The sequence below is a fragment of the Gymnoscopelus microlampas genome (assembly GCF_963454915.1).
Source record: "Gymnoscopelus microlampas genome assembly, chromosome: 7".
In the NCBI taxonomy this organism is placed as follows: domain Eukaryota; kingdom Metazoa; phylum Chordata; class Actinopteri; order Myctophiformes; family Myctophidae; genus Gymnoscopelus; species Gymnoscopelus microlampas.
The window spans coordinates 21,670,611-21,697,296 of record NC_139944.1 but is presented as its reverse complement, the minus strand read 5'-3'; the positions used below and the strand labels follow the sequence as shown (position 1 = coordinate 21,697,296).

The following is a 26,686-nucleotide window of genomic DNA, read 5'->3' as shown; positions in this document are numbered from 1 at the left end:
TAATCTGCCCACATTAGCAGCTGAAGTGACCTCTGCAATAGGTAATTACTCAGATTATAGAAAGATCATGTAAGATTTCCCTGTTGTTGACACTTCACCCGTTGTCATTAGAAAGAGAAAAAAACAAATAGCAAGTAAACAATTAGCATTTTCTATATGCTCACACATAGCTATCTCTATGTGTCGAACTTGAAATCAAAACCAAGCTCTTGATGGTGTTATTTGCTTACTGCAGTGGTTCTCAACCTGTGGGTCGGGACCCCACATGATTTTCGGGGGGTCCCCAGATGACAGTGAAGTGACAATCTAAGGACTTTTAAGACCTTTTTAATACATCAACAAAAAAGAAAAAGAAATTACTGCATCAAAAGTAATCAACAAACTATACTATAAAACCTGGTCAAACATTGGCCAAATTGTAAAATAATATTAGAAAAGGGCAAACATTGTGAAAATAGCTGATCTACAAGGTCACAACTCCTCGCTTTGCAAGGCGTTGTGAGCTTGTAGATCTGCTATTTTCACAGTATTTATCAGTGGAAACGACAAAATGTAATGCCTCAACTCCTACATTCCAAGTGCTTATCAGGGTGGGGGGTCCCCAGTTCAAATATTATGATTATTTTGGGGGGTCATAGACAGGGGGACAGGCTATACTGTACCATTTAGCGTATAGTCGGACTGAAAGCTGCAGTGTGAGTGCTCATTGATGGTGTTGTTGTGTGGGTGTCCTGACAGAAACTCACATTTGGAAAAGATATTGGCACCTGAAGTATTCCAGGTTACAAGAAACAGCTGTTTTTAAGCTGGCCCTACGACCCTCTAAAGAGTTCTCTAACCTCCTGCACACGGCGGAGGGGCTGCTGAGGCTGGATGAGTTTTAAGTATGTTGGCATTCAAAAGACCCTAAAAAGAAGCACTTCCCAGAGCAGAGGCATGAAGAGAGGAAAAGGGATATATTCTGAGGTCTAAATCCACACACGTTTTTGTTCTTGGCAGCGCATAACAACCTCTGCATCAGCACAAGTGAGAAGACAGTCTAGTAGTAAATTTGCCAAAAAGGATGAACTCATTTGCCTTGAACATTTTCCAATCGCTGGCACATTGGGGCATATATATTACATTTATGGCATGTTTTGTGATTATTTAAAGTATTCAAGACCGGGGCTTAAGGTGATATTTCGATGATGAATTGAATACACATGGACCCCAATGGAAACAAGCCATAGTGCTTTCTTGGGTTTAATCCTTTTTAGCATCCTTTTGTATAGAACTGCACTTTCTGTGCTTTTTTTGCAAACTGTTAATAAAGTATTCAATCAATCAATCAATGAATCAATCAAATGAATAAATGTTGTAATTTAGGCTATGTTACATTTGTATAAGCTCTTGATTTGAACCACGCAACCGCCAGCAAACCACATTTCACGGGAATAGAGCATTTCTCCAGTCAAGTCAAGTAGTCAACCAATGTAAAAGACATTGTTGTGATAGTATGGGGATAAACAGAACACGACTGTATGCAGTGGGAAGTGGACACGCTTCCACTTTAATTGCATGTCATTTCTAAAGTGGTTGATGATGAGAACAATGATAAAAAACGTACCTTCAGTCAGTGACCTGCCAGGATATTATTATTCTGCATGAGACTTTTTGACTTGTTCCCCCCAAAGCAAAGTCCTTGGTTTAAAAAAAAAGCTTCAGAGGGTCTCAGTCACTCTGTGTCCCGCTGGGAGTTCGAGAATTTCCAATAAGAGCCTCTCTCTCTCCCTCTCTCTCTACTTTCAGTTAGATGGAGATGATTGGATTCCTCAGCCTGCTGCCGTTCAAACCCGACGCTTCACTTTATCCTCTTTCAAAAGTTCTCTGCCATTAGAGTTTCCTTCACAGTCTCACTGCACGAAAAACGGTGACAAAACTCTGTACCCCATGTTCGCTTATAATATGGAGTCCCGCAAAAGCCCCGAAGTTGGTTTCTTGCGCACACACACACATAGCCAATGCGGGAATGCGCACCCCCTTCTCCTCCTCGCACCCCCCACCCCGCCTTCTCCTCCCCCCCACTCCCTCCTCCTTTCTCCGAAGTCTGTGGACCACCCCGAAACAGGAAGTTCACTTTTTTGTTTTTCTTTAAAAAAAAAAAAGAAGGGAAAAAAAGAAGGAGAAAAAAAGACCATGCTGCTAAGATTTTTCTGCTCCGTAGTTCACTTGTACCATCACGCGTCACTACATCCAAACCGTATGAAGTTATGGGGTTAAAATACACAACTTAGGCTACTATCAGTGGTGGAAAGTAACAAAGTACATTTACTCAAGTACTGTACCTAAGTACAATGTTGAGTTTTTCTTTTTTTTTACTTTACTGGAGTATTTCCATTTTTTTGTACTTTTACTTGCTACTCCACTACATCTCAGAGGCAAATGTTGTACGTTTTACTCCACTACAATTATTTGACAACTTGAGTTAGTTACTTTGTAGATTTTGATTATTATTACAAAACATACATTAACCACTTCAGTTCTATTTGGAAATAGCCGATCTACAAGCTCACAATGTGTCTGCTATTTTCAAATGATTTGTATACATTTTATACATTTGAAAACTTGTGAAATGGGACATTCTGCATAATGAGTACTTTCTACTTTTGGTACTTTAAGTACATTTTGATACCAATACTTTTATTACTATATTAACTTTTATTTCTATATTAATTGTGGAATATCAATAAGGCGTACTTGCGTGTAATGTTTACAGTTTACTCCATAAGTGTGTGTAGTTCATAGAGAACGTACTGGACAGCGTGTGTGGCTGCATGGCTACGTGGGGATGCTGGCGATCCCGGTGCCTCAACCAGTGCACCACAAAACACGGAGTGGAGTTCAGCCAGACCCAGGCATGACGCAGGCAGGGTGTGTGTGTGTGTGTGTGTGTGTGTGTGTGTGTGTGTGTGTGTGTGTGTGTGTGTGTGTGTGTGTGTGTGTGTGTGTGTGTGTGTGCGCGCGCGCGCGCGCGTGTGTTGTGCACGTGTGAGTGTGTGCATGAGACATGCATAATGGTTGATAATATGGAGTAAATAAATCATATAGGATAGCTACTTCACCACAGTTTAAACTAATTATTACAAAGTAAATGAGGATTTAAATGACAATGCTATATTATAAATGATAATACGTTAGGCTAATATCAGAATTCATTCAATGAGAATATGCTATGCTGCCTGTGGCAGCTACTGATAAATGCTGGTGTTGTATTTAATATGCCATATTATGTACATTGTACACACACACACACACACACACACACACACACACACACACACACACACACACACACACACACACACACACACACACACACACACACACACACACACACACACACACACACACTGATCTTCTAATTTTATTATCCTATTATAGTCTAAAAACTACGGACTCTTCTTTCTTTTGCTTCTCCCTCCCTCCCCCTCTCTCTCTCTCTCTCTCTCTCTCTCTCTCTCTCTCTGTTTCCTTTTTTCTAGTATTATCATTATGCTGCTACATTGTCTGAAGGAAGCCGAATATAATAAGTAAGTTTTACTCATATGTACCTGTGCACAAGATGTAACAATAAAGAACCACCTTGAAACCTTGAAAAAGTAATGCACTCACATTATTAAGTATAATAACCTCTAGCTGATTTACACTATTAATTGACTTACAATGTAAGAAGAACAACTATGAACTGTGCATTTTGTAGAGGGAAAATCCAAATAATTAAACCTAAAGTTCAAAAGAAATCGTTAGCCTATATGTTATCAGTACATGCCATTCAAAATAAGGGAGTAAACCTTTTCGTATTTTATTTTTGTACTTTTCCTGAAGCGACAATGAAAGCTGAAACTAAAGCTACAGCAGTTGGTGACCTGCACCAAGGCAAGAGTCCATTGACAACATACGGCCAGTGACTAAATCAGATTTTGTCAATGAGTTGTGGGCTTTACTCCCAGTATAGCTGCTGCAGCCATGCAGGGAATATTTGGGCTTAAACAGGCCCACAGATGCTGGCACCATATGCCTCCTCATCTGACTGCAATGTGGTGGAGACAATCCAACATGCTGATCTTCTCATTCATGTCAGATGGAGAGAGTAAGCCTATAGCAGTGCTATAGGTTGTCAATGGGAGGAGATTACATCGGTAAAGCAGTGAGTCCTGAAAGCCCAGGTGTGGGAATGGGAACTGTGTTGGCATGGGTATTTATTTATTATACTGTAGTGTAGTGTGCATTCCTGTGATAACTGGAATTACCATCTTGATAGTTATAGACTTAAAGGTTTTATATATACAATTTAGGTATTTTAGCAGACGCTCAGATCTAGAGTGATCTTACAAGTGCTAGATCAGAATAAGTAGAGTAGCATTAAGTCTAACAACAAGGCAAATAGGCACAGACTGTAAGTAGAGTGCAGAGAGAACAATGTAGTCAGTGCCCCAAAGAAAGGATACCAGGTAAACAATTAACCTAGCATCTGCACAACATGCTATCTAAACAACATTCTTAACATTTTTGGTTAATAATATTAATTATGACCTGGTGATTAAGGGCGACTGCAATGTATGGCAGGCAAAACACTATCCAGCTAAAATAAAAAACGAAACTTTGTATCATATCTGACCTTTTCATTCATTAATTCATAAATGTATTAATTCATTTGCCCATTAATTTGTTCGTTCATATTTTCAAGAAAGCAATATTTTCACAAGAAAAACTCTTATTCTATGCACCATAAAATATCAAGGGCATCCAGCAGCAACAGTCTGTCCCGTTTTATTCTTTAATGAGTAGTAGCCTATTGTAGATTTGCTATTGAGAACAGTTTGACAGAAACAATGAGTCAGCATGAGCGGAATTATTTTCTGTAATACTTTCTTCTTTCTTAATTAGGATGAAAGTGCTAAGGTGAATGGGACAGAAATAAAAATGTACAGGTGTCTACTTCTACAAGCCAGTCAGAGCTCATAGAAGACTTACAGCTCTAGACAGATTACAGAGAGGGCAAGTAGTGTAGTTAGAAAGCCGGAGCAAAAGTCCTTGGCCAAAGCCATTTAGTTGAGTGAAAACAACAAAATCCAGCTTCACTGCCTATCACTTTCCTGATTGGAACCTAGCCTGGGCAAGTAATCACAAAACATCTCACTGCATACGTAGCTTCCCAGTCAGTAGCAGTCATTAGGAAACATGCACACTGTTTTCAACATACATTTCTATTGTATACTTAAGCTGCTGTGATTTATATGTTTGCAGAGTAAACATCAGCTATCCCCATAATTACCCTGAATATCCACATAACAGGAAGTGCAGTGTATCACCTTACATGGGTAGTAATTGGTAGTAATCCACGTGGTATTTGACAGTGCACTTACACTACATATCTTAAATATCTGTGAGATTGCAACCTTGAATTTTGAAGTAAGCATTTTATTGAGCAGAATGAAGGGTTCTTCCTTGTCCAAAGGTTTACCTGAGGTTCATTCAAGGAAGGCTGGAGGAAACCTGTCCATTAGGAGTGTGAGAGGGAATGAATACCTCTGTCAGTAAGACTCGGGGCAGCTGGACGCCATTACCCCACGCTGCAAAATCCACCAAATCTTTTACAGGATTTGTTTTTCCATTGCAGATGGTGCTTTGCACATGTTTTCTTCCCATTGGTTTGGCTCTCACACTGACATTGATACTACTGCTTATAAGGATGCTCTCCCTGCAGTGGGCTCCACCTCAGACCATCACACATGGAAGGGAGAAAGCCAAAGCGCAGAGACTGAAGAGGGGAACAGAGCCACACGAAGAAGAAGGTGGCAAGTCTACATGAGTACTTTATGCAACCCTCCTGACTAGTCTAGGTAAGAATTGTGCATGTAGAATTTCCATTTCTATTGCAAATAGTTTGCAATGTGCATGGGATAACTTGTTTAATGTTTTAAGTGAATATGCAGCTACAGTATATAATACATGCATTAAGGCTTGGGAGGGATGGGCAACCATGTCTTGAAGATCTACCAGGTGATCTTGACAGGCTTGTGCCTGGAAATGTTGCATACCCCTGCTTGGATGTATATATATATATATATATATTTTTTTTTTTTACAGAATAGCAGTGCAATATATTTATTTTTGGTGCCATATTGCCACCATTCTTCATTAGGTTTTATTATTAAATGATTGACTTATTCAATGCTTGTATTACTCCAATTATAATAATATGTGAAAACAAAGGTGGTTTTCATTGTCTGGCACTGGGTGATGTTGCCAGCCTTGTAAAACGGTTAAGTAATCTTGTACCCGAAAAGGTTGCCCACCAATGCATCAGTGCTTGCATTGTAGTTGTGAATCCTTGTCTGAGACAAGGGTGTTTTCTGGCAGAGGGCAAGTTTAGATGTAAAATAAAAAGGAAACCAGTCCAAAACATTGAAAAAAATCACATGTAATTCATATATATATATACATCCTTTAAGAATGCATTATTTTGAATTAGTGTGTTAATAAGTAGGCTAATAATTCAAAATGTTTTGGTAGGACATGATATGTCCCAAGTCTGAAGAATGGGTGAAATACCATATATGTGTGTGTGTGTGTGTGTGTGTGTGTGTGTGTGTGTGTGTGTGTGTGTGTGTGTGTGTGTGTGTGTGTGTGTGTGTGTGCGTGTGTGCGTGCGTGCGTGCGTGCGTGCGTGCGTGCTGCTATTTTCCATATTCGAGGAGATATTGTACAATATTTGCTTACTTGAATCGGTACTGAAGGATATTAATGCCAGATTTATAGATGATCCAAAAATTGCTTATTGACTGCATGTCTTATAATAGTTTATGAAAACGTTGTATTGAATATACACCAGCAGACACATTATCGGTAGAGCGTACATTATATTCATAATTTAAAGGAGGGAAAGCAAAGGTCTCTTAACTTCATGTCTTACCCCAAGGGCTAGGACTGGAATGCATGGCTATACATCAAAACACACACGATTACGTTTCTAAACATCTTAATTTGGCACAGCATTAATGTTGCAATAGTTTACCCTGTTAAACTACACAAGAGACATACTTCCTGAGATAATTTGTCAGTAAAAGCAAACCAAGGAAAGTTATTTCTTCTTCCTAATGTATTCTCAAATCAGTCCCTGCCTTTTATTCATATTTTTGTAAAATCAGATTTTATAGTAAGAATGCGTATGTTTCACTTTGAAGGATGATACCTTAGTTGTAAATGTTATACACCATTATCTAACAGCAGACAGTACTGTAGTACTACGAATGAGTCACGAGAGATAATGTAATCCAAGGTCTCATTTTGAATGGATTACACACGAGTGTAAGAGCTTTAACAAGGGATAAACCAGGTATTGCAAGGACATTTACATTACTTTCTTTTGAAAATGTTTTATTGATATCAAGAAAGGTACTCTTAATAGAATATGAATATGTTATTTTTACTTTTTATGCCAAAATAATATTTACATTTGAACAGTACCGAGATGATTGTTAATTCATGATTGTTAAATGTCTGACAATAGTTGCAATGTAAATACGATGACATTTGACAATACTGTATGTTCTATGCAAGTGATTAGGCTAAGGATTGAACATGGAAATTTGATAGATACGTTTTCATTATCTACTTCACCGTTGTTGCTTAGCTCTTAATGTCTCAAATATTATACAAATTAATATTATATCAATATTATGTTGAATAAAAATACTACAGATATAACCAGGAAGCAGTAGAATATAAGATATATATTTATATCAGTTTAACTCTATTGTAAATGCAGACTTTTCTTTCTTTCAGGATCATAGACTCTAGTAGTTAAAAGCAATTTCCCCAAATTATGTGGAAGGGGGAGGCACAGTAAAAGCTATATTTGATTCACGGGCACTAGAGGGCAGTATGACACAAGTCTGAGAACACAACAAGCTAAAACACCCTGAAAATGACATTTAATGTACATTTAAAATAACCGAAATGTGTGCTATCTTTTGTCAAAGTAATATTTTTGGTGCCCTTGTTTGTTTACACATATTCACAAAAAGAAAAAAGAAGTATGTGACATATGTTTTGAAAAAGGTGTCTGAATGAACTCTACTCTTGTTTATTATCTTCAACAGCAAGAACAACACTGAAATAGTATAGAGCCATACTTTCATTCAAAGTTCATAACTTTGTAATCCATATTGTAACTTCAAACTTGCCCTACATGTATGTTGTGTATGTTGTACTCTGATGTGTCCCTTACTTATTAGAACAATGCACTGTGTCCATCCCAGCTCTCCAAGTTCCAACCCGATTGATCCAGTGACACAGTCATACTAGCAGGTTTTATCACCTCAGCAACCACAGTACAATGACACAGCAGAGATGTCATATCATCCTTCTGTGTCTGACACAGGGTATGTATCTAAGGTATGTATATCATTCAAATGAATGAATGAACTAACTAGCAAATTAATTAACCACTTAAACTGTACTGTTGACCACGGGGGACCCTGGTCAACAAAGTATATACTTTGGTACGTATTGGCCCCTCCTTTTTTCTCTCCACACCATTTATCTTCATTGAACATAACAGATCTACATTTGTAGAAGATGTGAGCTTGTAGATCTGCTATTTTCCCCGAATGTTCACTAGTTATGACATGCACAGAATAGGGACGCTATAGGGTTGCTTTGGTTAATTAATAATAATAATAATAATAATAATAATAATAATAATAATAATAATAATAATATCAAAACTTTTTATAGCCCAAAGATGCTTTGCAGTACATGGGGGGGGGTGGAGAAAACAACAAAAAGAAAATCAACTTAACTTAATTGAATGATCAGTTAATTGTACTATTAGTGATGACTCATGTTTAACTTTTAATAATGTTATGCTAATTATGTGATTTGCATTAACCTTATCAATTAACTTAGGTTCAAGGTGTTCACAACAATACAGTTGGTTGCAACATTATAATAAAATACATTATTGTACTTCAATAGCCTCCTCAACAGTGTGGATAACAATAAAGTAAAATAGGATTAAAAAAATCAAAATATAGAAGTCATAAAAACGAGTCATAAAAACGAATTATTCATACAAATAGGCAAATATCAACAATCCTGTACAGTCTGTATTATATACAGCAGATATTGTATATATATATATAATTACATATATATATATAATTATATATAATTATATCGGAGAATTACGTCCCCACAGGTACTGTAATAGGTGTGTGGTAATAAGACCTAAGAGTAAGTGAGTGTTAACATGTAACAACAAGGTCTATGAGCTGTGCTGATGCAAGCTCTTACTGGATCATGAACTATTTAAATCCAGTTGCCCCTTTCCTCATTGGTACATTTCCCCACACCCTAACTTATCTTCCAGGAATAGGCTTTCTTGGCATTGGAACTCAGTGTTTCTAATAAGGTTGATCAGGATGTAATGCTAACATAAGAGGGGGACGCAAGGAGGTCACTGGAAATTTTAACACAAACGCAGTCTGTGTTGTCTGTAGACATTGCTAACAGGATAGACAATATAGACCACCAATATAGTTCATGTTTGTTGACCTGGTAATGTCACAATTGTAAGTATTTTAAAATAACATTTCAGTTTGTGTTCTGTTTTAACTTAACCAGAGCTCAATGAATAGATGATACATAATCTCAATTTGGTGTCCTTTACAATCAAATGTTTATTTTATTTAGCATTCGTTTTAAGGTGTGCAATTATCACCTAATGGAATGACGTACAAGCGAGCCCTATATACTTCATCATACGATGAATAGATAAAATAGACGATCTACAAGGTCACAAGTGCATCGCGATGCGTAGTGAGCTTATAGATCTGTTGTTTTTTCTATTTGTAAAATATTTGTCCAAAAAGGTACGCCAGCTTGAAAGTGATTGACGTATTTTTGGGTCCAGTAGTTAAAAGCAATTTCCCCAAATTGTGGAAGGGCGAGGCACAGTAAAAGCAGCAGGTTCGGTGAATGCAAGTTGCGACAACTCATGTTCCCATTGAAAGGGTATTTTAAATAGTCAGGGAGTTGCCCTATTATTTATTTATAAACAAAAATGTGCCTTTGGAGCTGGCACATTTCCTCCCATAACCTAAAGAAGTCAGGCCTGTCCTCTCTTGCAAATGATAATGATGAGGAAGAGGAGGGGTAGTGGACGAAGGACGCACATCCAAGTGTCCAGGTGCAGGGCAAACAACAATACATGAATACAAATAAGGTGAAAAGTTCCTGTGTGATCGAAACGTTGAAACCAGCAATGAACAGTGGAGCTTATTCTGCCAGTGTGCGAACCTCATTTTTATTTAACCACTTAAACCCTACAGTATATGGTTGAGCAGAGTCCCTCAGGGCTACTAGCGTCTGTTCTGTAATCTGTTATTGTGGGGAAAGCTGAAAATAGCTTGTCGATCTGCTATTTTCTGCGAAAGCTTAGACCATCACCATAGATAGATAGATCAGAGAGATAAGACTCTTGGTGGTAGTGAAAAACTTTATTTTAAAAGGCAGCGCGTGAGTAGACAATTGTGTCATCTGTGTAGAGGTGAATTTCCATAAAGTTGTCTTAATCTTGTTTTGCCAATGGCTTGAATGGCGGGTATACAGCACATAGATTCTACACATGTAGATATGTGGCAGAGGCTGGGGTAAAGCTGATGTATTCTAAGCAATGTTGCAGGGAGGAGAGTATGTACGTTTTTAACATTCTGACAACGTTCTGATCAGTTAAGTTAAGTTAAGGAAATTAACTTAGGGAAAAGGCAAGAGACTGGCCAAGCTAATGTCCCTTCAATTTACTACTTCTCCCAGAGATCATTATCATCGAATCGTGATTAAGAATCAAGGAAGACTGTAGACCAGCATTGCTTTGCATTGTATAATATGTTTTTAGAAGTTCGGCAACTGGGTAGCACAAGGGTTTGATTGATTGAATACTTTATTGACCAAATGGATGACACAAAAAGCCAAAGGCTTGTTTCCATTGTGGTCCTAAACATTCAACACTCAAACAACTGGACAAAACAACAGTGCAACAACAAACAACTACACCAAAATATAGAAAACTAAATGTACAGTTTAAATTCATGATAATCCTACGCGAGTCTGTGGAAACTGGGGCTTGAATCCTCTACAGTGCATCCTGACTGGGCGTTCCAACTAACTTAATTGGGGTGTTTGTGAGTGGGATGCCAGGTGGGGGAGGGCAATCTCTGTCGTTCGCTGCACTAGCAACTCCTACAGGTTGGTTGGGACACCTGTTTAACAGGTGAGTGGAACTCACCTGTGGAACTCACCAAGTTGTCGCAACTTGAAGGATAGCTTATTCCTCTGCATACACCTCCTGGTAAACCTCCTCAGGTGTAAAGAAGCGATTGGCGACAGGGTCAGCAGTAACAGGAACTGCATGGGGATATTGGTATAATGCCTACATTGAAAAGAAAAGTGGGAAAATTATATATTTTTAAGAAGCTTAGCAATCCAAAAAGGGGCACATATGTTTTTGTTGAACAAAAGCCCCTGCCCATTATAGATAGATAGACCTTTACTGATCCCATGGGGGAAATTCAATCATCAGAGGCAGAACACAGTTACAGGTTAAGAAGTATTGCAAGATACAGCGAGCTAAGAAAAAACATTACAGAAATAGAAACACCATCAATAATGAACAAACAGCATACAACAGTAAACACCCTCTACAACAGTATACACCCTCTAGGGGAAGACAAAAGATGGGTAGACCCTATGTGACTACTAACTTATCTTACGTCCAAACCTATACCTGCTACTCCATTACAGCATTTCTTTGGTAGGTTCTTATGAATCTACAAACATACACTGTGATATACATGTACAAAATTCCCCTATTTGCATGTAAAACACGCAGTCAAAAACAAAGAACCTGTGGTCTTCGGACAATGCTTAAATTGTAAATTGTCCCTGTTGGTTGTAGTATAATGTTCTACATTCAAGTAGTGGAAAGGGAGCTTAACCATTAATAACCATTACAATTGGTTGTCCTATGCCCAAATGACCAAGCTGCATAATGAGCAAACCTTTGTTCATTTCTCATTGTGGTTATTTTTTTTATACTAACATGGTCTTTGGCCTGTCAAATTTGTGTTTCTGGTTATTGCTTGAGAATCAGAATTCTGTATGCTTTTTCAAGAGACAAGAGATCCCACAGAACCACCTCTTTTCCAACACATTTGGTTTATTGTGAAGTCAATATAGTCAAAGATTCGTTGGTTTCTCCTAAAGTAAATATATGTATTTAAAAAAAACACAATGTGCCCATTTGGAAAATACAAACAGATACCTTCATCTTCAAAATGTGCCTTATATCCAGAGTTGATATCTGTCCTCGTCAGGTCAGCATCAGATCAGAGATCGCAGATCACAGGCTTTAGGTTTCTGGAGATGTCAAGTGAAACCAACATGTCTAGTGCCCTCTGCTGATCAAACTGTGAATAACTACAACGTCATGGTGTGTCCAAATTGCAGTATTTTGTTTCGTTAGGTCGGTGTGGTTTTCGCGGTCAGGAGGACAGGACAGCAGAACATTATAGCACGTCATAAAAGTAATGGACATTAACATTGTGTAAATGAATAACCTGATTATGGTAAATTAACAATTGGTTTAACTGGATCTATTTCTTACTTAGATTAATGTGTGAATATCCTTACTGCCACCAAATGGCAAAATGAAAGCCAGCTAACTGTTCATTTCAACTAAACAAAAACATTTGCAAATAAAGAATCATAGTGTACCAGCACATTCTGCTCTCTCAACCAGCATTGAGATGTTTGATCTCAGTGGGACTTACCTGGATCTCCCAGAACTGAACAACTCTATTGGAACAATTATTCTCAAAATTACTATTTATGGTTGCTAGAATTTCAAAGTTAATGTGATGGCATTTATCCAAGTAGGCCTATTTATGTACATATTTTACATATTTCGTTTCGATTTTGCCTAGCTTATATGAGTTAAGTGTTTACGTTTACGCAGCCAATGGGTTTGATAGGCTGTCTGGCTGCTGATTAAAAAAATATGCAGGAGCTGGCTGATGGTCAAGTGGGGCGGAGGGGGGCATTTCTTTATACGGTATGTAGGATATTGTTGTGCCACATTTGTGCAACAATTTACATTGAAAAGGCTTTATAACAAAGAGAGGGATCAACATAGAACACCCTTCGACCGTGGGGAAAGTTCAAGAAAGCAGGTCCTACCGAGATTTGAACTCGGATCGCAGGATTCAGAGTCCTGAGTGCTAACCATTACACCATAGAACCGTTGCGTGTTATGTAGATTGCCGTAAGATTTGTAACTCTAATATGGACAAATTGTATTTCATATAGTGATTTCATTCCCAAATCATGTACAGGCTAACTGTAAGCTTCTTCTACGGGTACATAATCTATATTGGCTACATCAAATGAGTCTCATAAAAAGGACTGTAGGCACGGATTAGAAATAGGACACATTGGTCAATGTTCCTAGACGTTGGCTAGGATAAATGACCACCACAGATTCAAATAAATCACGCTAGGCTGTGATTTTCATGTTACCCTCTTTTACTCGGCAAAATCTAATTCTTATTCCAATACATTTTATTGAAATACGTTATCCTATTAGTGGTGACAGCTAAACATAGTTTATGAAGTATTGTAATGACTGGTGGTGGTGAGTTGCTGATTCCCAGGAAACGCCATGACAACTGATTTTGACAGGAAACTCTTCTATTTATGGATTGCAGACACAAATTAACTGCAAAACAGCTGAGCTCACTGTTATATTCACCTTATTCTTCGCCCCTCTCCAGGGCGGCATTCCACATAATAGGCTACCACATCAATAGAACAACAAATGTGTGTGTGTGTGTGTGTGTGTGTGTGTGTGTGTGTGTGTGTGTGCGCGCGTGCGTGCGTGCGTGCGTGCGTGCCTGCGTGCGTGCGTGCGTGTGTGTGTGTGTGTGTGTGTGTGTGTGTGTGTGTGTGTGTCGAAGCATGTGCCAGTGAGCAATACACCCCGGGATAGATAGACCTTTATTGATCCCGCCCAAAGAACAGTCCAGTATGTAAACAAAAGGTATAAACATAATTTACCCCTATACTGTAGCCTGTACTGCAGAACAAAAACAACCCCCAGTCACAGTTGTCCATACCAGGACTCGCTACACACTCACAGTTCTGGGGTCTACCTGTCCCGACTCCCCAGAGATCCATGCGCTTATATATAAAATCCCAGAGGTGCGGATATGTCTCCCTCTCTTCACTTTCCAAAGCTCCATTGTCCCAGGGTGAGGGGCATCTGGTGTGGAAAGGGTGTCTCCTCTGTGCTGGTGACCCTCTAGTCCTGGTGGAGAAGCTTATGGCCCCCTACCAGGCCAGCTACATGTAGACCACAATTTGGTCCAGGTATAGTCCTCATCACGGCAGATCTACACCATTTTTTGCACACACGTGCATACACGCACCCACACACTTTTAGATCCAGTCCTATTCTAAATAGTGTGTGTGCGGGACTCGCATATCCGCGCACCTGGTGTAGCCGGTATCATTGATATCAATTGGATCTAAACAAACTCTCCCGCAATACAAACGGCCTGGCACTTTGTGTCACTCAGCCCACAGTCCACATACAGCCCATTGACTTCGCATAGCTAAGTCAATGTTCAGTGGGAGGAGAGATGGGATGGCAGTTCCCTCACTGTGCCGCCCTAGTTAGGTGGAAATTAGCCTCGATATCCAGGCTTTTATTTGCCTTTGCGTTTTGCTCAAAAATAAAGCCTGGACCAAGCTGTTCAGATTTCTGGCATAGGAAGTGGGAGTGGAAATGGGCGTGGAGTCAAGGAAACCAGGGGGCAGAATTTGATTGTATGACCTAAGGTTCTAGAGTGTCTTCATTGTCCTACTGGGAATGTGCATGCAAAGCTTGACGCGGATCAGTCCAGCAGTTTGGGAGATTAACTGTGCACAGACAGACGGACAGACACAAACACGGACAGGGGCAAAAACATAATCTCAGCCTCCCGGCCTGTTGGTCTAGCAGAGATAACAACACAACAATAGAACAACAAATGTGTGTGTGCCCGAGGCATGCTGGGAAATCCTTTTCCTGTCCAGTGACACACCCCAAGATGCTACTCTATTTTACAAGTTTTTTTAACAACCCCAAAATCTTTTAAGATGTTCAGTAAGCATTCAGCATTCAGCCCCTTATAACTGAATAACTTGAATTGTAGAAATAACATCAAGGATGTAGGATATTGTTCTGCAGTGAGGCAAGCAGTTCTGATGTAAAATGCAGAGATTATATCAGGTAAGCAGGCCTGTCGTAACTGGATAATCCTGTGGATTTAAGTCATTTGAAGTGACCTATACATTGCTGTAACAATGCTGACAGCGCCATGGCTTCGTACACAATACATTCTTTATAGAGTGATACCCTGAATAGATTTACAGATTTGAGGAAAACCGTATTACTTATACTGATTATTTAATGTGGAAACCATACAATAATAGCATCAGTGGTACTAATACTAGGAGGCGTGACCATATCACCCCTATATAGACGGATTTCCGCGCGACGTCATCACAGAGCAGAATGCGCAATCTGCGCATGCTCGGGGGAAACGAATTGTTGCGCCGTTCACTCTGTTATGTTCGGGAGTTAGATAGCCATAATTCTGCTATTATAGGCATAATAGGCATAATGCTGCTATTATATACAAACAGATCCAACTTCCAACAAATCATTTTTATTGAGTAAACAAGGTATTACAAACTGCATAATTTAATCTACTTTCATTAAACCCGGTGAAGATCATTTCTTTTATGAATGGACATTTGACCAGAGCTGCTGCAGGTAATGGTGCCCTCTATAGGCTTACCCCTCCTCTGCGCGGTCATATCCTCTCAATGTTTACAAACATGAAACCCGTCTATTGGCGGCTCTCCATTGGCTACCTGTTAGCGCAAGAAGCGATTTTAAGATTTTACTCATTACTTTTAAGCCCTGCATGGACAGGCTCCTAAGTATATTTGTGATATGTTGGAGCCCTACAAGCTGGAGCGTAACTTAAGATCCTCAGGCAAGGCTCTGTTGGTCGCTCCTACAGCAAACCTTGTTACCCGGGGTGAGCGGGTTCAATCCGGGCCCCTGGGCTCTGGAACGCCCTCCCCGAGAAGCTGAGGCTGGCACAATCGGTGCTTTCTTTTAAATCTCTCCTGAAAACACACTTGTATGCTAAATGTTTTTCTTAAGTCTATTTGCTTTTAACTTTCACTTTTAATTTCTATTGCTGTATATTGTTGTTGTGTTATGTTGTTACTATTGCTTGGTTGTTTTTATTACTTGTTTTGAACATTGTTTAGAAAAGCGCTATACAAAAAAAATCATTATCATTATCATGTGCGATAAACTTGAGGACCATAGTGATATGGTATCATTCAGGTGACAGCTATTTTCTGACTTGCGTTGCATTGCACCAGTTTGAGCTAGCCAATAGGTTTTTAACACAGACCTGCAATTGAATAATTAAGCTCCATGCTTGGGGATTTGACTTGACTCAACAATTCTCACAATAGATGTATAGTTAAAAATTCTGGATACATTTTTAACTGGCTACTTTCCCCTTTTGTATTAGAGACATGAATATGTCAAGCTGTTGATGACTTGGCAGGACAGGAGATAGTATCACAGTGACCTGTGTTTTAGCTGTAGCCGTTCTCAGCATTCTACACAGTACTGTTGTTTTCCGTTACCTAATGACATCTGATGGAGATGGGGACAGAGATAATATCTTCCCAGTATAGTTCTCTTGTGGCACCGCAGGTGACACATCAGACTGACACCTTAACCGTCCCCAGGAGATTTGTGGGATTGTGAGAGTGGAGGATTAGGTTTAGTGGCACACAACAATCAGTCGGTCTGTGCGTCTGTGTCAGTATATTATTGAGTCAGTAGGTTTTATTCCCCATATTGGCTTGCAATCTCCTTCGATTAGCATGCTCAATGTATTCACTTCCTGCTGTCACAGAGTACACACCTGCTCACATGTTGACGCCAAACTCAGGTTCCAAACCATAAGCACTCATGCAGGTGCACATTTGGAGCGCTATGCTGTTGACCTGGTATAAAGGAGTCTCAAATATACTACTTGATCTTTTTTTAGGTTAAATTTAGTTATGAGCACAGCTGCATCAGGCCACAGAGTTTTCTGTTGAGATTGAATTACTTGGATTAGATACTGATTGTGATGGCTGACTCAGCAGCCACACATAGACTATAATGTATGGTAACTCTTCCTTTTGGTTTATATATTTAGTGTGTTTATTTTAAGCTGGACATTATTAACAAGTTGAAATTACATAATTTATTGTTTGTTTTTCTATGAGTTTATTTGCATTTGATTTGACTGAGTTTCTTTGAGTTACCAGTTCTGTGGGAGGTGCTGACTAACATACATGGGCATGATGGGCTGGCCAAAGCAATGGGGATCAGCTGCTCCAGATCTACAGCTAATTGGAGAAATTGGACTGCACCACAGTCCCTCTGTACCATGGGGTGGGTCAGGGGTTTTGAGTGTGTTTCAATTGTAGTCTTTGTCTTTTCCCCCTTTTGTATTAACAGTGGTCTGACCCGTCCCTATATATGTCCACCTCCTGTGTCATTCTGGTTAGTTCAGTTTTCAGTTCAATTGTGTTGTCCAGTCTCGTTTTTTCTGTTTAGTTATTTAGTTCAATTTCTTTTGTGTTGAGCACATTTGTTTTTGTTATCTATTTTTCTGCAACAACAAACAAAAAGAAAAGAAAGAAAAAGAAAGAAAAAAGAGAACAATATTTTAAAAACCAACAAAGTTTTCCCTGTCTCTCCTTCCGACCAACTCGGTCCCTGACACTGATAATAGTTTACTGATGAAGCTCAACCTCCATAGCTGTTACCCTAAACTACATCTAAACTCCATGTCCACATTCTAATTCAATGTGAATCAATTGTATGATTCAAGGTCAAGTCACATCAAGTACATTTTATTGTCTCTGCATGGCGAGAGAGTATGTTTTACCCTCCGTCCGTCCGTGTGTGTGTCCGTGTCCGTGTGTGTGTCCGTGTGTCCTGTCTGTGTGTTAGCAGCTAATCTCCGGCACCGTTGGCCCGGTCGCTGCGAAACTGTGCACACACACTCCCTGGATGGCAATTCAGAACCTCTGCCTCAAATTTTTCACATGGGCCTGTTATAGCGCCATCTGTTTTGTGCAAAACCCATTTCTTTACATTACTCCTACAGATTTTGTCCAAACGTCATGCAAATCGGTACACAGTATCTCTATAGTCATGTGATCAACACGGATCTGTCCGATTTCCCATATTCCATCCTCATTGGCTAAGGTTTGCTTCCAAAATGTGTAGGATTGGTCCGTTTTGAACAAAATGCCTCAAATCATGAACGCAGCTTGCGATTTCCATGAAATTTCACAAACACATTCCCACTAGGCCAAGGAAGAAATGCCAGGCTTTTTCACATTGGCCTGTTATAGCGCCAGCAGGTCTAATTTAGCAAAACACATTTTTGGAACAAAATGCCTCAAATCATGAATGCAGTGTCCGATTGCCGTGAACGACCTAAGAATAAATGGCACCCTTTTCACATTGGCCTATTATAGCGCCACCAGGAGGCCACAATAACGTGCCTGACTTGGCGGAGACCTGTGCTCCGAGGAGCACTTTTTCTAGTTTGTTTTGTATTTCATACTATGTAAAACAACAATGAATTATCACAACAGATATACAAACTACATCCATCCAGCCACACACACAATACACATTCATAAACCCCACCCATTCACAATTAAAATGAAAATATTTGAAAAATACAAACATTTTATTAGTTTGTGTGGTTAAGTGGTTAATGCATTTATTTCAGGATGTGCTGTTATTGGTTGTCAATGTCACAGTGGCTCTTCAGTTCAGAACCACTATTGGCTGCATTAGAGGCGTCGACTAAAACTGGACAGAAATGGATCTGGCTGGAAGTGCACTGGGTTTTGGCAAGCATGCCTCTGCAGATTCATTGATAAATGATTTTGGGAAATAGGCATGATGTTTTTGCAACAACAATTGCAGTAGAATGCAATGAGATTTACTACTTCACTATATCCTATGACTTGAAAAGTTATTCTCTGCAAACATTAACTATACAGTTAATGGGTTATTCATGACAATTACAATTTGGCAACTAATAGAGCAATGCATATATCATAAAAGTGCTTTATGATATATGTTTTATAAGGGGAGGATTAATCATTATGACATTTCATCATCTGCTTATACTCAAATGCTACGAGATGGAACATTTAAAAAACTTGTATCATAGCACTTTTAAATGAACAGTTAGAAACTTTCACTGCAGTCAGATTTAGCCACAGATCATCATCTGTCCCAGGTACAAAAGCATGACATGCAATGAATACATATCAGGAGAATCCAACAGTTGTTTACATGGCAAACACAGACAGTCCATAAAACCACTTCCATTATTTGTTCGAGCAAACAGGCCCTTTGCCTTACAGACAGTTGCATTGTGATTACATCAACATATACCACGTTTCCCACGTGGGCTAAAATTGGTGACGTTATCACTGTTTTCAAATTGCAATTCATTGTTTCTACTTAAATTATCTCCCCTCTCATTCCATGGGTAAAAAAGCACTATTTTTGCCCGTGTAATACAGTATACACAAGATACGCGAGATGGAGCATGAAGCAGGAACAACAGGTGACCGTGAATGCATCTAGGATGTATTTCTATAGACATTTCTATCAGTTAACCACTTGAACCCTGGCATCCCTCTTCTGCGCATGTCGGTTAACATACTGTAGGTCGAAAATAGGTGAACATTCTTTAAAAATAGCTATATCTATATCTACAATCTCAACACATCGCGCCTTGACTGATTTTGAGCTTGTAGATCGGATATTTTTGCCCTTTGACAAAGTGGTTAACCAGCATATGGTTCAATACATTCTGAAAGCTCAAATAAACATCAAGTGAGTCATCCATTAATGGGCCATAAAGCAGAAATTCTTCATAACATCACATGTCTAATATTACTATGGACAAGGTTCCTTGGCTTTCGGGGGTCTTTTGTGCAACATCCTGTTTATCTGCTTTAACTAGTGTGCATCAGTGTGGTTTTAATAGTAATGTGTGTGTTTTCTAACTGTTGTTTTTGACAATGCAAGTGTTGATTCCTAAAAAACCTGTGGGAGGAAAGTTGCATGGAAATAAATAAATCTGGTGTTACAGCGTGAATTAGAAATGTTTATTTATTTAAAATATATGATCACTACAATCATGTCATTTCATTTCACAATTTAACAAACTATTTACATTTTGTATTGATATTACAAAGTATTTCTTATGGATAAAATATATCAGAATATAAAAATACAGATTACAGAATTTATTTGCTGGCACCATTACAGTATACAGAAATCCCTGCTGCATTTCCGCTGTGCCGAAATATTTACGAAAAAACATGCTTAAACACAAATAGATAGCTTAAGAAAATAATTGGATCAACATTTTGTTTTTTGCTTAGCATTGTTTTATGTTATGCCTGCTAGTACAAGTAGTGATCTCCTCAAACACAGTAGGGTGATAAAGTGCTTAGTAAGCTTTATTTGGAATGGCACCTCAATGTCACATGGAAGCCTGGGACAGGAAGGAAGTGCTTGCATAATGATACAAATAAACAATAAACCCGAGCAATAATTTGATGTCCGCAGGATTGAACAATCAGGTGCCATAACACAGGCAGCTTTCTGAGGCAAATGTGTTTGTCACATGTTATTAAAACCAAAGATGAACATGATTAATCCATGTTGTTTTCAAAATTGGCCATCTTCATTGCCTCAAAAGGTTGCCTGTGTAATCATGGCCCGTATGTCCTGTGATTCTAAGAGGCAGCACAGTACAGAAAAACATTACAGTAGTTTTGGGCCTTTGGGCCGCACAGTTCGCCAGTAAAGTAAGAATAAATTCCACACACAAGACAACATCAAGAAAGAGAAGACCATAAACTTCTACACTGCTACGTTTAACCTAATTTATACTTTGGAAATAAAAAGATGCTTGACAAGAATGCTGTACTTTTAATTGTATGTAACCTGAATTTGGCTTTAGAGTCAACTTGGTTGAAAAATCAAGCTATAAGTCAGTATGATGTCACTTTTGGATGGAAGACTTTTGACTTCACATCATCCAGAAAAACTTTAGACCTTGGGAAACCGGTATGGCAACGTGCACGCAGCACTTGCCCAGTGAACGACCTGCCTGGCAGACCTTCACATTACCTGACACTGAAGCAATAGCTAAATGTTTGCTCATGCTACTGAAATATGACCTTGAGTTCACTTACCCAACTGATTACCTGAGTAAATACAGTGCAGATACAGTGCCCGACCGATATATCGGTTCGGCAGATATATCGGCCATTATTTTACATTATAATTTTTTTGACGACACCGGTTGGCATTATGCAGCTGATGGGGCGGCCATAGCTGAATGGTTAGTGAGCCCGCCTAGGGAGCCAGAGGCCCTGGTTGCCCCAGGTTCGATTCCAGGCCCAGGTCAGCATATGTGTCGATGAAATGAAATTTGTCCCTGAGCAAGACTCTTAACCCCTAATTGCTCACAGGTTCTCATTGGAAACAAGACCGCAAGGACTTTCATGAACGACCTGTTAAAAGGAATTATCCTTATGTCCCGATTATGCAGAGTGTCCCGATTTTAACAACGTTCAACCTGGTGTCCCTATTTTGGCCATTATAGGGGAACATTTTAATTATTATTATTAATTATTATTAACAAAATATCAATCAAACCTTTAGTAATTGTAGTCTATGACTCTCCAAAATCAGGCATTGGTTCCAGAAATCTGGCATCAGTCTGGTTCTCAAACATATTTCAGTGCATGGACAACTTGGGCACAATTCTACCAAGTCAACCTGTGTCTAGATTTTTTCAATACTGTTCAAACTTTGTCTGATCTATGAGCTCACAATATGTCACATCAGAACATGGTAATGAGCTTGTAGACCGGCTTGTTAATCATTTAAATGACTATATTGCTTCAAAATCTCATTATACTGATTACCAAATTGTATATGTTATATAATACAACATATTTCCAATGATGTTTGTAAGGTGAATAAAGGTTTATGAACACATTTTACAAAAGAAAAAGAAAAGGTACTGCATTAGTCATTAATGAGTACAGGGCAACAGGGTGAAATATAAAAATAAATACAGACTTTGTTTGGACTTTAGAATCCATTTCACCAAAGTGACTGAATACCAAATGTTCATAGTAGCACATTCACAGAACACTGTGGGAGGCACAATGTAACTTTAGTAAACTCATATACAGTATATCAATCTCATTTTTATAAAGCCTTACTTTGAACCTGCTGCAGGTTAAGCTACATTGTGCAATACTTGATGTATACATACTTTTCACAAGGCCTGAAAATATTAAGTGCTTTATGAAAATTGCACTTGGGTCATAACACTACCGACCAATTTGAACATGTTGGACGTCCATGTTGTTTTCCCCCCTCAGTTCTAAAGTATGTTCTCAAAACTTCTAAGCCAGTGGTTCTCAAAGTGGGGTCCAATTGACCATTAGGGTTCCTTGAGAGGGTTCCAAATTGACCCTTACAGGTCTGTAACACTGAGTGTACAAATGGAGATTCTTGAAATTAAGAAGTTTGAGAACCACTGATTATCCTGTGCAAAATGCCCAATTGCATTTCGGCTGAATGGCCATTACAACGAAAGGAACTGTTCCCATTTAAAAAGTAATAACCAATTTGAATACTAGATACATTTCAGCCTGCCAGTAATGGGTTTTGATAGACAATGAATGGAGAGCAAATGCAATGTTCTGCAGGGGAGGTGGAAAGTTGGGCTTATCATTGTAATTCCTTTTTCATTCACAGATTTGATTGAGATCCTCGATGCAACCCACGACAGACAGGAAACAATGCCACTGGCATATTTGTTTGTTTTCTTCAGACTTAGAGGTGCTATCAGTTCTACTCCATTGTCCCTGACATCCAGGCACTGTTAACCACTTAAACTCTACAGTGCATGTCATAATGGCCAAACATTTGGTGAAAATAGGCGATCTGCAAGCTCAGAGCCGTTGGGAGCTTGTATATGGGCTATTTTCGGAAAAGACATTTGGTGTAGAGGGGAAGAAGGGTACCAAGTATGGACCCCTGGTCAACTAAGTAAAAACAGTTGGATACTTTAAGTAGCACTTCAGCTGATTTAAATACTTCAATGAGCATTGGCATTATTAGATCATGTCATATTATTATTATTGTTTTTTGTTTGTTTGTTTGTTTGTTTTACAGGTTTTATATTCCTCATAGCTGTAAAAGTCATGTTTCAAGATTATTTCTAAATAAATTGTTTGCTCATTTTTAAATTAGTTGAAAACAAAATGTCTTTGATTTAGGTGGCAACAATATATCTGTTAAAATCTATTCCCGCCTGAATCCATATATTAAAAACCTTTTGAATAATATTTGAGCATTTAGAAACCTGGAGGTGGGGGTGACAATTCAGAACTGAAGTGCAAATTTATGATGCACTGCACAACATGATCTAAGTGCCTTACAGTAACACATAGAGGAATCTCTAGCAGGTTCCTAATAAAATCTAAAAACAAGATGAGACTTGTCATCAAACTATGCCTTCTCTCTTTGGTAATACCCTGGAAGGGTTTTCTTTACATTTTCTTCCATTATATGAGCTCATAATCCTAATTTGAAACTGTATGTCACTCCAGACATGTATATGTAGCCTAATAAGGAATTTGTGGGCATGTGCATGCCTCTACATTATTAAAAAGGGTGTTTTTTTGTTGTTGTCATGCTAACACAAAGGTGTTAATGCAAGAAAATAACACATCCTTTGAAAGAGTGAATATGTTCTCATGATGTGCCCCTCCTAATGATTTTTTGAATGTGCACAACAAAGTCAATTCAAATGTACATTCACTTAAGTACTCCATCTCTCTCCTCTATGTGCATCCACAGGACTCCACGATCATGTCTTGGACATCCGTTTTGATAATGCTGTGCTGTGAGTTGAAGTATACCATGGATAGGGGTCGGCGCTCTTTGGGCACACAACATGACGACACTGCCGTGTTAATGCCATTGACTTTGAGCTGGCTGAAGACGGTGGCGTGGAATGAGGAGGCTATGCCCGGGGAGCCTGACAGATGCTGGGGACACTGGCCCATGCAGTAGTTCATGTGATAGCCCTCTGGAGCGATGATCCAGTCCTGCCACTGGATGTCCTTGAACTTGATGTAGAAGTCCTTCTTGCAGCACACGGTCACATCATCGCCGCAGCGTAGCGACCGCTTCCTCAGCAAGTGTCTGTGGGGGTCGTTGCGCTGACGCACCTGCGCCACCAGGAAGGGCTGGTGGGAGGTGTCGGCGGGACCACCCAGGGAGCAGAGGTTCCTCCCGTCTTCATGACAGCTCACCTCCAGGCGCAGCCGAGGCTGGCTGCCGTCCAGGAAGGCCTGCAGGGTGCGAGTGATGGGGAACGTGTGCCAGTTGCTCTCCTGCACCTCCAGCATCTTCTCCATTACCAGAGTGCGGTTTGAGCTTGAGGAGGAAGTGCCGTCTCCAGACAGGAAGACCTGAGCGTGGAGGCGCGAGTCCCGGTGAGCGTCCTGGGAAGAACGGGCGTAGATCCACAGAGAGGACTGGAGGACCTGGATGCTCTGACTGCGCTCCTGCAGGAACTGGAAGGTAATGCTGAGGCTGTCTCCATCACTCCCCACTAGCTCATCTACAGCAGAGACAAGGGAGGTTGCAAGATTATGGATTTGTTGGTCATTTTGAGAGATTATATGAACTGTTTCAAGACATGAAACAGACAGACATGTCATTTTAGACCATTATTACACTGAACAACTAAAATTGCAAATGAAAACAAAAAAGTCAATTATTGATTGGTTATATACAGTTGCATATATGAGTGGTCGTGCTATGGATAATTTAACTTTGACATTGTCTTAAAGGTATTACATGATGCATATACGTAGAGGTCGAAATGTAAATCTTCACAAGTAGCAGTACTGTTGAATAACTCTGACATAGGAACTCTGGGATGATTCTGGGTAAAAAAATCCATATGCTTCTGCTGTTTCTCTTTAACCCGCAGCATCGGTATTGTGGGGAAAGCTTTGGCTGAAATATATAGCAGATCGACAAGCTCACGCCTTGCGTTGTGAGCTTGTCAATCTGCTATTTTCAGCCAAAGCTTTCCCCACTATAACAGAAAACAGACAATACACTAGTATTGAGCCCTGGCCTGAGGGACTCCGGTTAGCCATGTGGGGTGTAAGTGGTTAATTGAAACCCATCATGAATTGAATACACAGGACCCCAATGGATACAAGCCATAGTGCTTTCTTGGGTTCAATCCTTTTAGTATTGTATTTGTATTAAACTGTACTTTCTGTGCTTTTTTTGGCAAACTGTTAATAAAGTAGTATTCAATCAATCAAAAAAAAAGTCAGTAAAACAAAAGCAACAACTCACCCAAATCTGCAAAGCTCACTATCTCATATCCTTGGTCTTTGGTGATGGGTAGATTATTATCTAGTAGTTCTAGAGTGCCGTCTTGCCTCACGCGCCCCGATTGCAGTTTCCTCAGCGCGGAGAGCAGCGCCACCCGAGGCACGGTCTGAGTGATGTTGGGTCTCTCTTTCAGGTGCAGCTTGTCCAGGATCTGTTGCTTCGCCACTTCTATCATCAGTCTCTCCTCGGCGTCCTTCTCCATGGTCGGCAAGCCGCAGGACGCGCAACCCGGCGGCGCGTCGCCACCAGCAGCAGTGCTGCTCGCAGCCCCGAACAAAGATGCCATGAGCAGAACGGCCGAAAACGCACAGGGTGATGATGATGATGATGACATACTGGGTTCCCAAGTTACAGCAATGAAGCGTATCTTATTCTTAAAGGACGCCACACGTAAGGGGACGAATAAAAGACTCCAAAACATGTCCGGTCTCCCTGAGTTGTTCTGTTGAGTTCACACACAAGTTCTCCCTTAGATGTTCTGAATCTGGACAGCTCCACTCTAATGCAGGTGGAAAGGCGAAGGCAGGAGTTGAGAGAGAAAGTAGCTGTAGATATCTAGGGTTAATCCACCATAACTTGTGACACGTTGTTGGGACGCACCAATGAGAGCATCAGCCTCGGAGGAAACTTTCTGGCACTGCGTGCCAGAAATGTCGCCCTCCCTCCTCTTCACACACACACGCACGCACGCACGCACGCACGCACGCACACACACGCACACACGCACGCACACACACGCACGCACGCACGCAAGCACGCAAGCATGCAGGCACACACACACACAAACACACACACACACACACACACACACACACACACACACACACACACACACACACACACACACACACACACACACACACACACACACACACACACACACGAGCAGCGCTTACATGATACACAAGAGAAAGTAGGCTAATTATAACAGTGGTTCTCAACCTGTGGGTCGGGATCCCC

The 26,686-nt window shown here is 39.9% G+C and overlaps 2 protein-coding genes across 5 annotated transcripts in view; both read right to left on the bottom strand.

Annotated features, from left to right (window-relative positions):
* Nucleotides 1-1,988, bottom strand: part of gli1 (GLI family zinc finger 1) — a 72,970-nt gene extending 70,982 nt beyond the window's left edge. For 3 of the 4 annotated variants that reach the window (XM_084063350.1, XM_084063352.1, XM_084063353.1), the window contains exon 1: nucleotides 1,607-1,988. The gene's annotated coding sequence lies outside the window, so the exon portion shown is untranslated. The remainder of the gene's footprint in view (nucleotides 1-1,606) is intronic. The other variant, XM_084063351.1, reaches the window with a different exon arrangement.
* An 18,721-nt stretch (nucleotides 1,989-20,709) lies between these two features.
* LOC311048143 (inhibin beta B chain) lies at nucleotides 20,710-26,231 on the bottom strand. Its single transcript, XM_084061207.1, has 2 exons — nucleotides 25,688-26,231; nucleotides 20,710-24,932 (listed from the first exon to the last, which is right to left on the bottom strand). Exons 1-2 carry the CDS (start codon nucleotides 26,145-26,147, stop codon nucleotides 24,148-24,150), a joined length of 1,245 nt encoding a protein of 414 aa, XP_083917333.1. The 5' UTR covers nucleotides 26,148-26,231; the 3' UTR covers nucleotides 20,710-24,147.
* Nucleotides 26,232-26,686: the final 455 nt, after the last annotated feature.

Coding starts and splice junctions, on each gene's coding strand:
- LOC311048143 (XM_084061207.1), bottom strand. CDS start 26,147: ATGTTTTGGAGTCTTTTATTCGTCCCCTTACGTGTGGCGTCCTTTAAG. Junction 24,933..25,687: donor AGTGAGCTTTGCAGATTTGG/GTGAGTTGTTGC, acceptor TCTCTGCTGTAG/ATGAGCTAGTGGGGAGTGAT.